Below are 15988 nucleotides of genomic sequence, written 5' to 3' on the forward strand. Positions count from 1 at the left end.
ACACAAAAATGATATCTAAGGACCACAAGCTTAGAATAAACATAACTATATTGCTTGCTGGCTGCCTTGACACTTAGAAAAACAAAAACAAAACCACTGCTATTCTAAAACCTTAAAAGACAGAAATACATCTCCCAAACAAATCACTGAGGCATGCTTTGCAAGGGGCTAAGTGCATAGGTGTGGGTGAGTTATAGGGTCAGGTAGAGGCAGTGAAGCTGGCAGAGCTAAGAAGTAAGCATCAGTGTGACAGAAAGGAGGCTTTGGGAGGGTCTGTCAGACAGAATCCAAACTAGTCACTGCAGAAGCACAGCATCTGCCAGCCTGTTGTGGTATGTCAAGAGAGGAAAGCAGTGAATGCTATCTCAGTCACGAGCCCCTGCCAGCCTGTGACATGTTGAGAGAGGACGGCAGTGAATGCTTTTTCGGGCACGAGCACCTCTGACCTCTCCACTCTTTGTGGGGACATGACACCAATGTCAGCAAGTATATGGAGCTGAACAGGTTCATAGTGATCATGTGCCGAAAAATCAAAAGCAGGGAGTTTGTCTGGGTGGGACAAATTACTTCAGAGCAAGGTAAAATAATTGTATCAGAAAACATTGTTACAAAAAAAACCTAAATTGAAATTCTATCCTTATATGAAGCAATTATACCAAAATTATATTCAAAAGTCTTTGTATATGGAGGTCTTCTATCTACTGTAGAATATATTTCTGTGTAGTTTGGGCCAATGAAGACACGTATGTACATGTATGTGAACATAGACACATGTGAAGACACACTGATGTACATGTAAATGATTTTTATGACTTCAAACTAATCTTTTTTATTATTGTTTTCCAGTTTTTTTGATTCATGTACAATTCTTAGAAATAAATTCCCTCTTGGACATGCATTTCCAATTGCTTTGACACTTCATCCAATTTTATTTTATTATTAGATGTTCTCTCTGTTGGAAATAATTTCTGTACCCTACATATTTCATTTCTTTCCCCCGTATTCACCCAGGTCTCATGAGGGTAGGGAGCCGGTCTGTTTTACTTGCTGATTGATAGGCACACAGCATGTAGTTAAGTGCTTAGTCTAGTAACTGGAAGGCATTCACAGAACATTACTTAAAGTTTTCAGTTGCAAATTAAGTTAGATCATCAAAAAAAAAAAAAAATACCCTGAATTCTAGAAAGGAGATCCTTAAAAGATGCTATTGGATAGGACGCGGGTCTTTAAAACAGAACACCAGATAGAGCTGAAGGTATCATTGGTCAAGCAATAGAGTTTAGAGAGCAGAATAAGTTATCCCTGGGAATGGGAAAGTGAAAAGACAAGGGGAACCTAGACATACTGTCTGGTCAGGTATTCATGGGGTCTGAATGTAGCCATATCCTGCAGGTAGTTCAAAATGTAGGCCTGAGCAAAGGTCTCCCTCACGGACTTAGGCTTAGAGATCCTTGCTGAAAATCAGTGGATGCTGACAAAAGCAGAGATACAACTTGGCAAGGGCATTATAGAGAATGGAGACTTCTAGAAAAACAAAATGGAAGGAAGAGAGTTGCTCATTATTCCAGAAGACGTAGAGTATATGATCCAAATCTCAAGGGGGCATGGAGAGGACTGCTGCTTACCAAATTCAGGTAGTTTATGAAGATTTATTCATTTCATGCATATATGTATATAAAATTATAACAAAGAATTCCTAAAAATGACCATTATTGACAAATGGGTTTGTTGCAAATGGAAATAAAACTATTGACTGTGCATCTTACATATAAAGCACTGTAGTACCGGTAACATTTATCTTCTAACTATAACATTAAAACCATAACATCCTACATTCATAACCAATGTGCTAAGTCAGATGTTTCACATAAACAGAGGAAACAATACTTATTAAAGTAGGAAGATTAGCCAAGAGTTCAGTTCTGAATGTCCACCTAACACACACTCAGGCTTAAACAGTGGGCTTTAAATTCATCACCAGATTATTTATTTTTTGATCATCGTGTGAGTCCTCATACATGTTCCTTTTAAAATTTAATTTCACATTAGTATAAAAATCATTATCCCTCAGTAATTCAGGCTTTACTGTATTGATGGTTTTCTAATTACCTTAGTTTGACTGCTTTGTAATTAATATATTTGAAGTACCAAAAATGGGTGGGTGATTTTTACACCCAGTTCGAATTACAATAATCTATAAGCTTTTTTTCCAGTGTGTGGAAATTAAGATCTCAGTTACACAGTCTTTTCAAGATACACAATCCCCACGGGAGTATGTTTATTGTGTGAACTTCATGTTCATCAAAGGTAGCCATGAAAAGATCCATTCTGTAGAGTGTCATTAGGAGGGATTGTGTTCCATTTTGCTTACTCAGCCATGCTGGCACACCTGTCACTAATTTTGAAACTACGAAAGATTACTTCACAGCAGCAGAGCTCAAATAACATCATTAGTCAGGATTTCCTACCTGTTCAGGAAAAAGAAATGAAAAGATTAACATTGTCTGTCATCTCTGGGTTTTGCATTTTTCACATATCTGTCCACTGAATGAGTTTTTCTTGTCAGTCGTAAGAATTCTCAGAGTCACACTAAGTGAGTGCTGCCATAAATAAGTCATGTCTTGGAGCCATCGTTACCTCGTAAGCCATCTCCCTGGTCCAAAAGGTAGTTTTCAATCAGTGAGTCCGGCTTCAGATAAAATGATGGCTTTATCGATATTTTGAGTCTTTCACAATGTACATTCTAATAAAGAAAAAGAAACATACTGTATTACTAGGATAAATCACCTCTTCTCCCTAAAATGTAGTGAGGATTGATGTTAAAAATACCCACTGTTACCGAAAGATTTCTGTGATGAGAAATTCTGCATTTGACACAAAAAAACTACCAGCTAAAATGACTTGCAGTCTATTTTTTTTTCAATCTCAAAAGAACTATCTTTAAAATCTTTACTTTTGCCAATATAGCAAGACCTGACCTACATAGCAAGATTTATTTATTTAAGTGCAGAAACTTGATCAATCACTAAAGAGCAAATTGTAACATATGTGTTGGAAACTGCTAGCAACTCAACTTCATGTGCACACAGGAGACTTACCTTTTGGCAACTGTGCACTCTGTCAGTTTCTTCCTGAGAGACAGCCATCAACTAGAATTTGGTTGAGGTTTGAGCTAAAATATTTATTTTATATTTTTGAAGCCAATGAGTCTTAAATTTTTGTTTTACACATACACACATACAAACACACAATTCAAAAAACATTGTTATTATTTCGGACTTTTAGTTCTTAAGTTGTTTTGTGTATTTTCTACAGACCTATCGTATATATAAGAAGCAGAATAAATTCTTAGCTACATGATCTACACAGTATATAATTTTAATAAGTATACATTCCATATGGTATTTTCATGCATGTTTACTTTGGGATACATCCTCCTCCCTTCCCCCCATGTCCTTGACCCCTCCCCAGTGTTCTGACTTTAGTACTTTCTTTTCTATGTTTATGGAGGTTAATATCTAAAATATGTAAGGAACTGAAAAAAGACTAAAATATAAAAATACCTTTCAACATATTGGCCAATAATTTTCAGGAAAATAGAAATACAATGGCTGAGAAACAACTTTAAAAGTGCTCGGCATCCTTAGGTATTAAGGAAGTAGAATTAAAATTTCTTTGAGCTAGGAGGTGTTGGTACACACCTTTAATCCCAGCACTATAAATGGTATCATTTCTTATGATGAGATGCTTTAAATTTAATTACTTTAAATATAAAATACACTGACTCTCAAAACCCTGATATGAGCCATATCTCAAAACTGACTCCTCCTACTTGAAATGTTGCACTCTTTGATTGGCAGTTCCTTATTTCTTTTCTCCCCAATCCTCATATGTCCTCTGACCATCACACTACCTCCATTTTCTTAAAGCAGTGTTAATAGTTTCTACTTATATCAGGATATGTTATTGCTCATGAAATCATGTATGTTGGTGTGTTTAAATAACTCTATAGAAAAAATTCAGCTAAAAAAACTCAAAAGGTTTGGTGAATCTCTGGATGTAGCTATCCTCCAACGAGTTTGGTTTTTTAGATCAGAAATAAATATAATCAGCCTGGCAGTGGTGACACATACCTTTAATCTCAGCACTCGGGAAGCAGAGGCAAGTGGATCTCTTTGAGTTCGAGGCCAGCCTGGTCTATAGAGCTAGTTCCAGGACATGCACCAAAGCTACAGAGCAACCTTATCTCGAAAAAAAAAAAAAAAAGAAAAAGAATTAAATATAATCAATTCTTATCATCACACGCTATGAAGTTCATCCAAATGTGGCTTTCAATAGTGTCTGTCTGTGTTGCTTGGGGAGAATTTTGCAGTCTTGGCATCTTAACCATTTAAAGCCCTAAAGTAGAGAAAAGAATATGGAATCCCTCTAAGTGCTTGCAAGCCATCACTTTCGGAGTATTGGCCTATTTGAGCCAGGTGAGAGTTTGTAAGGTTGGACTTAGTTGATGTCATCAAAGGCCTCCCATTATCTTCCATTACATGTTTAGTCATTAGCAGGGCAGATGGTTTCTTGTCGGTTGAAGAACATTTTCAGTAGCGCTCTTGTTCTCTGTTACCCTCACTGGAAACTCTTCACAATGTACACAGTTCTGGAATGCCTCAACGGTGAGAAGAGAAGCTTTTAGAAGGGAGAGATATTTCCAGTGGCTTAGATATGAAGCAAGGGAAGAATTTAAATTATGTATTTTAAGTAAAAATGTTCTATCATGCAAACTGCAAAGAACATATAGGGACACTAGGAATCTACAATCAGCTTACAGAACATGGGGGCAAAGTGAAGCCTGGATTATGCCTGAGCGTTTACTGCTCTGTAGCAAAAGCATCATATGTGGCTTAATTCAAGGTTCTTCATTTACAATAATGAATTAATAATGCCTTCCTTTTTACACACCCCATGGTGTTCTAAAAATATGGTTCCAAGTTCTAGAAGAACTTGGAATTTTGCAAATTCCATGGTGATATATATAAAAACAGTGATAAGGAAACACAAATGGGGTGTGACTTATATTGACTCCACCCCCAATCTAATTGGTGTATTCTGCTTGTCTTTATAGACAAAGTTGTCATCAAAATAAGAACACTTGGTAAATACATTAAATAAATTAAATAAAAAATTCTGGAAGTCTTGAAAGAGGAATTAATCTAATGTTACCTTTTCAAGGCCACATTTATTTATTTAAGGAAGGAAGGAAGGAAGGAAGGGAGAAAAAAGAAAGAAGGAAAGAAAGAAAGAAAAAAAGAAAGAAAGAAAGAAAGAAAGAAAGAAAGAAAGAAAGAAAGAAGAAAAACCTGTTGTTGGACCCTTAGAAGGAATCAATTAACTTTCAGTTAAAGAAAGAATTTGTCTGTGGAAGGTACTAAGTAAAAATGTCCTTATGTTTCTGAGAGCATTAGGACTCTGTCTGTGTGGTCCATCAAGGAACCCTAAAACAACTGTATACGTCAGTATGACTCTGGCCAGTTTCTGGGTGGAACAGAGAAGTTTAAAGGACATGTCATGGCCTGACAGCTGATACTTAAGTCCCTTCTCCAGCCCACCCCAATCTTGCCCTCCTTGGAAAAGTAAACGCCCATCCACTTATAAGCCCATTTTGCACATGAAATGTAAATGTATATTCAGCTTGAAGGTAGGAGGGAAATATAAACAGATGGTGCCAGAGTCTAACGGTAAAGGTAAATGAAAATACTTCTTTTTCCATTGAGTAATTTTAATCAAAATATGTGTTTGTGAAAGAGACAGAAAAGAGGAGAGGAGAGAAGAGGAGGGGAGGGGAGGGGAGGGGAGGGGAGGGGAGGTCTTGATCATTGCTTGTGGTCATTCAATTGTTATTCCTTATTTTTATGTATTACACGTTTTTAAACATTTCTAATAAAAAAGAGGGTTAATCATTTTTCTTGTAGATTAACTAAATGTATTCCACTGTGTAGATATGCACCTTTGTAGCATGTTAATATGGCCCTATTTTGAAAACAGCCTTCATAGGCACTCTGGGTGGACTGGTAGTTATGGAAGTGTTGAGCACTTACTATTAAAATATTAATTATTTGAAGATGATGATAAAGATAAAACATGACTCCAGGGCATCTGTACCTTTAATGTCACTAAAATATTCTCTCTTTGAAAATGATTATTCCTCAAGACAAAACCATGAATTAACTCTCATTAAACTTTTGTCCAAAAGACACTGAATATTTTGTCCAAAAGACACAATATTTTATTGGCCGATTTGTATGTTTTATTTCTCTAGGTATAGTGGATTGCCAAAACACTAATAATGCAAATCTTTGTTTGAATGCAAATAATCCCTAGAAAGTTGGCTTTGCTTATTAATGGAATTAATTTTATGCCTTCCCGGTACAGCTATAGCAGTTTGGAACAACAGTTAATAAAGAAAGAGTCAAAATTTTAAAATAGTACACTTAATAATACAAATTAATTCTATCTTACAAAGAACGCATAAGGAAACAGTGCAGTAATAATGTCTCTTCTTTTACAAAACAAGAGCCTCTCTGGTGAGTGAATCTTCCTGTCTCAGGAGAGCAGTCACATTCCTAAAACTATAAGCCCAGATTATTTACACCACATGAGTGGTAGAACTGAGGCTCACCTTCACAGGTACCCCAAGAACAGAGAACATCCTGGCGTCTTTGAGACTTCAATAGATAAGTCTTTGCAGAAGGAATATATTAGAGCAGTCATCTCCATAATGCTTTGATGCTGTCACTTGGTGAGTTCAGAATGAAATAAAGCTGTTAATCAGGCTACCGAGAAAGGACGTGGTGTAGCCCATGCTATTATCCTATAACTCATGACCTCACGGAGACTCTCAGATGGTTTCCCTAAAAACTATACAAATTTCATAGAGACCAGTTCAAGAATATAATACTTTTAGAGAAAATAGATGTATGCATGAAAATTAATGTGACTGTGTTACTTGTTTTTCATTCCTATAACAAAATCCCAAAGGTAGTATAAGATTGTTTACCTCACACATGGACAGGACGGCATGCATTAAAGTGCGTATGTTGCTTTGGGCATATGATGTGATTGCCTGGGTCACAAGGAGTAAGAAAACAAGGCAAAAAAAAAAAGCCATTTACATCCTGAACCGTAAAACAAAAGAGTAGCCAGGGAAGAATGACCATGATCCTTGGGAATTCAACAACCAACTTCTTCAGCATGCAAACATCTTAGATCCATCTATTAATCCTCTGGTGAGCTTTAATAAGCTCAAACTCGGGACATACATGCCACATTTATGTTAGTATGGAAGAATTACTGTGAACAGGTGGAGGACATGTAGTCTAAACTGCTCATGTATCAGACCTTATAGTGTTTCATATTTTTTTAATATTTGCATAGAATACTGATTGAATGTTTAAATTCTTAAATGATTTTTAAAAATGTAAAATGATCAAAGTCCCCACTCACAAAATAAAAAAAAATGTTAGCATCACTCAGCCACTCAGTTTTGAATTTCAAGTTTTTTTTTTTTTATTTGAGATTGCGTATAGATAGTCTTATGCCCATAAAGAGATACTGGCACACCTACACAAGAAACCGTTTCACAGGAAGGACAGAAGGACTGATGAATCAAGTATGAGATACACCAAGATCTTAATGATTTCAACTCCTCTGCCAAACCCAGTATGCCCAATGACAACTGCTTGTATGCTCCTAACATTGATTCATTGATGAGGCTTGTTCACAACATCACTGTTATTAGACAATTGCCTGAGTATATTTAAAAGTCTCAGTTATCAGAGGTGAGGCTCATGATCCCATATTCTTCTCTACAGACAGCCAGAGTCTGAAACCTACCTTCTCTGGCTGATTTTCCATTAGCAAAAATTAAAATTATTAAACTACAACCACCAGCTGGAGAGTCAGGCAAGTAGAGCTGTCGGCCTTGCTCTTTTCTTGACTTGACAGTTTCTTTCAAAAAATGCTATTCTAAGGTAATACACCCTCCCATGGCTTCTGTAGTTCAAAGGGCAAGCTTTGAAGCTGCAACCCAACATTCTAATTGTATACCAATTTAGATCATCCATGTTTTCAATAGAGAAATTTCAGAGAATCATTTTATTATTTTTAAAAATAGTCATACTTAGTAAATAGATTACAGCAAAATTCAAATTTCATGTTGTGTAATATTTTTTTCCATTTCTTCTCTCTTCTTATTTTTTACTTTGAAAGTCAGTCAATAGTATTACGGTACCATTTAGATTGGGAAGTCATAAAATTTCAATTCTCTCTTATAATCTTATTGGAAATAAAGATAAAAGTTGTAGATCATGTAGCCCTTACCTATGGCTGAGTGGAACGGATTCATTTGAGCTGAGTCCATCGCCCTGTACAGGAACAGAATCATGTCAAGTTTTCATCCTAGGAAAGACGAGCAACCAATATAATATAGCTCAGGTGGAGAACAATGTTATTCCTCATTTCCCTTTTGCAGCACCTGGAAAAGATCTGACAGTTACATGATCTACTCAAGGTCTACTTTACTCCAATTTAAAGCCATGCAAAACACTCCTGATTATGAAAAATCCACTCCTAATATTTAGTAGAATCAAATGATAGAAATATTCCTTGTTGAAAATGAAAGAAGTCTAGGGATATGGCTTGGTGGTGAAGACCTTGTCTTGATCCCTGAAGATCATTCCTGATATCAGGAAGAGTGAAGCAAAGAATACATCAAAAGAAATATAAATAATACATGCGGAGCCAGGAGGTGGTGGTGCATGCCTTGAATCCCTCTACTCGGGAAGGAGAGGCAAGAGAATCTCTGTGAATTTGAGGCCAGCCTAATCTACAGAGAGAGTTCCAGGAAACCCAAGGGTACACAGAAAAAAAACGCTGTCTCAAAAAAAATCAAATAATAATAATGATGATGATAAGGCAAGTGAAATTAAACTATTCATATTGAATATATTTTAGACTTTATAAACTCATAAAGAGAAATTCAATATATTTGGTTATTTAAATTATACCATTTATTACAAAGTCAATTTCTTACTCCCTTACAACATTTTCACTTGGATAAAGGTAGTTTCATGAAAATTGGTGAATGTGTATGCAGACATAAGAATGAAAAACTAAAGGACCCGGGTGTTTACTTAGATCTTTGTCAGGCTCTTGTAATGATAGCAACAGGCCTAGTGTAGAGGTGGTACTCACTCAACAGGCCTAGGTAGTACTCACTCAACAGACTTAGTGCAGAGGTAGTACTCACTCAACAGGCCTAGGTAGTACTCACTCAACAGGCCTAGGTAGTACTCACTCAACAGGTCTAGTGTAGAGGTGGTACTCACTCAACAGGTCTAGTGTAGAGGTAGTACTCACTCAACAGTCCTAGGTATTACTCACTCAACAAGCCTAGTGCAGAGGTAATACTCAATAAAAATTGATGTTTTTCAGCCATAAAATGAAAATGGAATAAGAGAAAAGGAAGAATCAGAGAAGTAACTAAGGAAAAAATGTAAGGCAGGAAGAGGAGAGGAAGTGAACAAACAAAAGATCAGATTTATATGTATAATGTTCCACTGTAATCTTCCTGTGTATTTTCAGTCCTGCATGTGGCTTCAAGTTGTTTACTATTAATTAAAAGCCACCCTCTCTCCCAGTTACTTCCCCAGGATCAGGAGAGAAATGTTAAGCATAGATCCCAGGTCCATGCTCCTACTTCTCCATACAATGAAGCCCTGTTCCCCCAGCCTGAGTCCAGGCAGACTTGGGCACCACCATTGTCCATTGTCCCTCACCCATCTGTGCCTTTGACTTCTCACTCATCTCACACGCAGCATCTTCTCTATTACAGCCCACTCATTCACTTAAGAACTGGCCCTGGGCCTCATCAGTTTATAGTATCATGAGGGTTTCCTTTTTTCCAGGGGGGATAGGATTCCACTGTGTGTGTGTCCCTTGTTTTCTCTGGCCAATCATTTGCCAGTGGTTCTTTAGGTGACTTCTACCCTCTTAGTGCTTGTTGCTTGAAGCATTCTCCATCATTTTTAATTCATTTGGAAACTGTCAGGTTTTCTGTCTATAACCTGTCCACATTGGTGCCTGGCTCTTTATCATTATTATTATTACTATTAATATTTATCAAAGGTTAAAAATATGCACATGAACTTAATGTTCACTGTATGGACTTTTCTTACTTAGTGCAACTGTGTGTCTGGCATTGAGTGTGTGCAGGGTGAAGTATCACAGAAACGTCACAGTGATGGAATGCTGTTTCGTTACAGGACGAAGCTACTCCCGCTGACAAACAGTGCAAGCCTGAGGCAGCCCAGGCCACCTACTCAACATCTAGTGTTCCAGGCTCACAGGAGGTATTGTACATCAATGGCAATGGGACCTACAGTTACCATAGTTACCGAGGGCTAGGAGGAGGACTGCTAAACCTGAATGACACTTCTAGTAGTGGTGAGTCTTCACAGCAGATTGCATTTTGCGCGTTCATTTGGGGCTGGTTTATTTTCTAAACCTGAAAGAAGAAAATGGGTAGACTGTTAAAAGGACTAGTCAGTGACAGGGGGTGAAAACAAGGCTATTTGAAAACACAACATTCGTCTCTCTGCCTAGATACCTCTCTATATTGTCACAGCTTCTGTAAGCAGCAGCAGGATTGTTCAGTTGAATGATTGCTGTTTGATATTGACAAAAAATTCAAGTAGAATAAGAGCAATTTTTCACAAGTAGCAATTCCCTCTGCCTCTGGTGTAATAAGGTACAGTTTGTCAAGAATGATTCAGAAGTTCATAGAGCCTTGCAATTTAAGAGAATTTAAAGCATTTGGAACTTTATGGAATGTGCACGATTTTACTAAAAACACATGGACTAAAACAACAAGCAGAAGCCACCATGCCTCCTCAGCTGTAGATTAGCAACAATGACGATCTCTCACCAGTGAGTGATGCTTCGAGCCAGCTCGTGTTTGCTCATGCTTTCAGAATTCCTTGCATCTGTGTGTCACAGCATCTCTCAATGAATCAGAGATGAAAATGTTTGATATAGAAATAAGGAATTCTTGATTCCCTAATGACCTCTGGCAGTGGGCTTCTGGTTGGTGCAGAAAAGTTTCTGGAGTCCTTTGGCAGGCCAGATCTAGAAAGCCTGGGCTAAGTTTAGTTGAGTCTTGCCCGCCCCAGCCACATGATGTCGAGTGGAGATGTTCCAAACTGGAAAGTTATTAGTTATTTATACTAGAAAAGGTGAATAAGTCATTGATACATTCTTTAAAATTAAAAACATAATGTGCTTAGTTTAATATTGTGCAACTATTAAAACAGTTTGTACAATGATGGTTAGCAGTCACTAAAACAGGAGGGGGGTAAACAGTTTGTACAATGATGGTTAGCTGTTGAAATAGGAGCAGCAGGGCTGCGTCCCCGGCACCCGGCCGCCAGCATGGCTAGTTTATACCCAGAAATAATTACAAGGAAACTGTATTCTTTCAAACACTGCCTGGCCTGGCTAGGTCCAGTTTCTTATTGGCTAGCTCTTACATATTGTTCTAACCCATTTTTAATATTCTGTGTAGCCCATGAGCTGGCTTACCAGAGAGGATCTTAACCTGCGTCTGTCTGGAGTGGGAGCATCATGGCGACTCTCTCAGCTTCTTTTTCCCAGAATTCTCTTCTGTATACTCCGCCTACCTAATTTTCTATCCAATAAAATGGGCCAAGGCAGTTTCTTTATTAGTAAGAAATCATTCCCACATCATTTCCCCTTTTTCCGTTTAAACAAAAAAGAAAGGCTTTAACTTTAGCATAGTAAAATTACATATAACAAAACAGTTATCAAGTAAGAATTACAGTTACAATATTTATATCTATTTTATATCTTATCATAACTAAGGAAAATTATAACTATTCATTCTTCAACTCCATCAAAGACTCCAGAAGGATATAATAATACTTGAGTAAGAAAACTCTAGAAATGACAGAGACATCTCGCAGCCTGGACAGTCACCCAAAGTTCCTCTGTACTGTTGGGGCATCCATCTTCGGCCTACAGGCCCATGGTATCCAGAGACATTTCCATGAAGCAGGAAATTTTAAAGACAGTTTAGTCATTTTCTGCTGTGTCCTGCAGAATGTCTCGCAGACTCTTTCATGAATCATTTCGCCCAATCCTACTTCTTGTTCTCAGGCTGTGCACCCCCATCACAATGCCCCCTAAGCCATAGCAGGGAGTAGGAAGTCATGTTTTGAGCTGAGTCCTTAGTTGTGCCTTCTTCTGTGCATCCTTGAAGTCATGGTTTTTTTTGTTCCCCATTGTTCACTGCAAGGACAGGATCCTCTGATCAAGGCTGAGAGTTATCTTTTTCTGTGGGTGCAAATGCTTTGCTTTGAGGTGTGACCTTGTCGATGGCTTGATATCTCTGCTTTTATCATTCACAACATTGTTCTTGGTCTCTATTGGTGTTCCTTGTTTGAAAGTTGATGGCACCAAATCCTAGTTATTTCTATAATATCTGCAAAAGAAAATGCTAACTTGGAATCCCTTGGTAGTAGTAATGAAATAAAAAGAAGTGAACACAGCAAAACTTCAGTATGTAATGACATGTGAAACTAAAATAAACTGAGATGGTTTTATTCCTACACAATAAGAATCATGTATCTATGCTCCATAAATGGCTAAATTGTGTTATGGGACAATACAATGGGAAAATATGAAGCCTCTTGCTATTAGTTAATTAAGAACCTCAAGACATGGATGGCAGAGAAGCAGCCCACTGTGCTCCTGGACTTCACAATTTCTATCCTATATTATGATATTTATCTGACTTGAGAGGCTGTTATTAAAAATACAGAGTGGTCCTCATGGGAGAACTGTTTATGTACCAAGACCGAGAAGGAAAACTCACAGGATTTCAGAAAAATGTTGTTTCTGTAATTGTTGCTGTTTTCAGATGAGACCAGTCAGGTTGTTGAACTTTATTGTAGAATAGTAACAGTAAAGTTTTTCTTATATTTCATCTGATTCTCAAAAGAGAAAAATACATTGTCTTTCAAATAAAAACAAAGAAAAGTAAAACAAAACTGGAGTCAAGTCTGGACAGATGATGTAATCAATGAATTTTCTTTTGTATTTTTTTAACTCCTGTTGGAAGAAATAGCATTGTCTCACTCTCCTGCCTCAGATCAAGCCTCCTGAGTTTCTTTCACCTGATGCTTCCTCTGTGACATCAATTGGTGCTCACCCTTTAAGTCTATGACTTAGAACTCCTAGGTATAGTCATATGCCTTCAGAAAACTCTTGAATTTCTCCTGTGATATATATATATATATATATATATATATATCACAGTGAATGTGAGTGCACGCACACACACACACACACACACATCACCTTGGTGTCTATCCTTCAGTCATTGGTAATGTTCAAATGCCACATCAGAATTCTAGAGAAGAAGCCAAGCATTCAGCTGCATAAATGATAGGAATGCAGCTTTCACAAATTGATGGTTTGAGTGCAGATATGACAATATTATATTGAGAACTACTTTGTTTGATACTAGTCTCCTTTCCTTCCCCATAAAAACCTTCAGTTTCATATAATAATAGAGACGGGAAGGAGCTAGAGGATCCCATGACAGCAACCTCTCCCTTTTAGGATCTCTCTGACTTTTTAATAACAATATTCCCATTGGCCTGTGGTATCAGAGTGAAGAGCAGACCTCATGAAGTCTGGAAGCGGAGTGGCTTGGGAAGAGCCCTTCATTTCTCTTACTTCTGTGCCACCAGTGTCTTAGGCCTCCATTTTCATGTGGTATAGCTTCCCGCATCTTTGCTTCTTAAAGGCTATGAAATAAGAGGCAGGCATAGGCAATTAGGGGGCTAGCTTATGATAAAATCATGTAGCTATGGGACAGTTTGGCTCATGCATTCTTTAACTTTTATATGGTGAGATAAAGGCCACTTAAGAAGACCACAAAAAATAATTTCCAAGCCCTGAAGACTGCCTGTGTGCTGTTGAGAAAGCACATCATGAGATTAAACTACTGGTTGATTGTAGATTGGTTTTGTTTTATTTTTCACTCTCTGAGGGCCTGGCATCCAGTTCCCAAATAATGACTTATTCTTCCTTATGAATGCCTGGCCTTAGCTGGGCTCATTTACAGCCAGTTTTCTAACTTAAATTATCCTGTTTCTCTTTAACTACATTTTGTCTCTGGGATTTTTTTTCCTTTCTTTATTCTATGTATCTTTCTTTCCTTCTTACTCCACAGTTGGCTGTGTGACTGGCCCACCGTGCCCTCCTCTCCTCCTTTTCTCATTTCCTTTTCCTCCTGAACCTAGATTTCTTTCTGTGTATCCTCTCTTCTGGTTTATCCCTTTCCTGCCTAGCTATTGGCCATTCAGCTCTTTATTAGACCAACCAGGTGTTTTAGGCAGGCAAAGTAACATAGCTTTATAGAGTTAAACAAAGTAACATAAAAGAATGCAGCACACCTTTACTTCATTAAACAAATATTCCACATTATAAATTAATATAACATCATTAAACAAATATTCCACATTATAAATTAATATAATAAATTAATATTATATAATATATAATATATTAGTTAATATAAATTAAACTAATATTCTGCCACAGTTAACCTACTATGGTTTGTAACACTTTGCAAATTAGGTAACTCTCTTTGAGACTTTGGACTGAGTTTTAGTTCAACTTAACAGCTAAAACATAATCTTGGCAAAGGCCCTGTTTACACTGACACGAAAGAGAATTGCTCAAGTGTAGAAGGACTTTGGCACCCATTGACGGTGGTAGCCAAGGGAATGAATAACTGTAATATAAAGGGACTCAAAATAGGTTTTCATTCTCCAAGAATCTAGAATTCCTTTAACAATAGTATTCTTTACTCCTGTCTTGGTTTTGTTAAGTTTTATTTCAAATACAGAGCAATTGTTAAGTTGACTGGATACACAATTTTATTTATCCTGGGACTTGCCACATAAATTCTGTGAATATAATTTTTCTGACTTACAGAAAACCCAGTTTCAATTCCCAACACTCACTTCAGGCAGCTCCCAACCACCTGTCATTTCAGTTCCTGGTGACCCAGTTCCCTCTTCCAGAATCTGTGAAAATAGCCCCTGCAATATAAATAATGAAACCATTATATTTTAAGGCAGGCATTGTCTTGTTGAAATGTCAAAACATTTTTAATTCTACCTTACTCTACTGCTTAACTCATTGAACACTTTTGTTATGTTTTTCTGAGAAAACAGAGCCCTTGTCTTGTCCATGATTACATTCCTGTAAGTCTGTAACATATTAAGTACCTAATCATTGGCTTGATTGGACTAATATTATTAAATAGAGTTTTGAAGTCAAAGACAAAGAGGTACAAAGACAATAATTTATGTATTTTGGATGCTAGGGGACAATGTTTATATGAGCAAAAACAAAGGCTGGAGCTGAAAGGCTGCGGTAGAGCATGTGCTTACCACACATGATTCCCTGCGTTTGATCCAACACAGAAACCAGCAAAAAGCAAAAGAACGAGTAAGAAGAAAGCAAACCAGAAAAGAGGAAGATTTCAGTTGATTCACCCACGTGTAGGTCTACAGTGGTTTTAGTAGAGGTTTATAAACTCCTGTTTCATTTTTAATATAATAGCAATTTGGAAATCTGGCCTACATTGGAGACTTCCTAGCAAGAGAAGAATATTTCTGTGACCATTGCCAGAGTGCCCTTCAAATCTTCTGCTAGCCAGCCCACCATTTGTTTAGAGCTGGCAAGCGCCTGCACCCAACAATCCAAATTTTCAAATTGGAGTATTATCAAATTGACAGCAGCTATAATTTGTACAAAGAGTGTATTCAAATTAACCAAATGAAAGGAGCAAGAAGCAGCCAGTCATCCTGTCATTATCCTTTTCATTGACATGGGACATTCTGTC

General features: G+C 37.3%; 1 protein-coding gene across 1 annotated transcript in view; it reads left to right on the forward strand.

Moving 5' to 3' along the window:
• Nol4 (nucleolar protein 4) overlaps positions 1-15988 on the forward strand; it is a 351023-nt gene that overhangs the window by 312286 nt on the left and 22749 nt on the right. The window contains exon 9 of the mRNA XM_050135051.1: positions 10314-10494. Coding sequence (XP_049991008.1) covers positions 10314-10494 — 181 coding nt within the window. The remainder of the gene's footprint in view (positions 1-10313; positions 10495-15988) is intronic.

Source organism: Alexandromys fortis, unplaced genomic scaffold (genome assembly GCF_014885135.2).
Source record: "Alexandromys fortis isolate MF-2015 unplaced genomic scaffold, M_Fortis_MF-2015_v1.1 scaffold_25, whole genome shotgun sequence".
Taxonomy (NCBI): domain Eukaryota; kingdom Metazoa; phylum Chordata; class Mammalia; order Rodentia; family Cricetidae; genus Alexandromys; species Alexandromys fortis.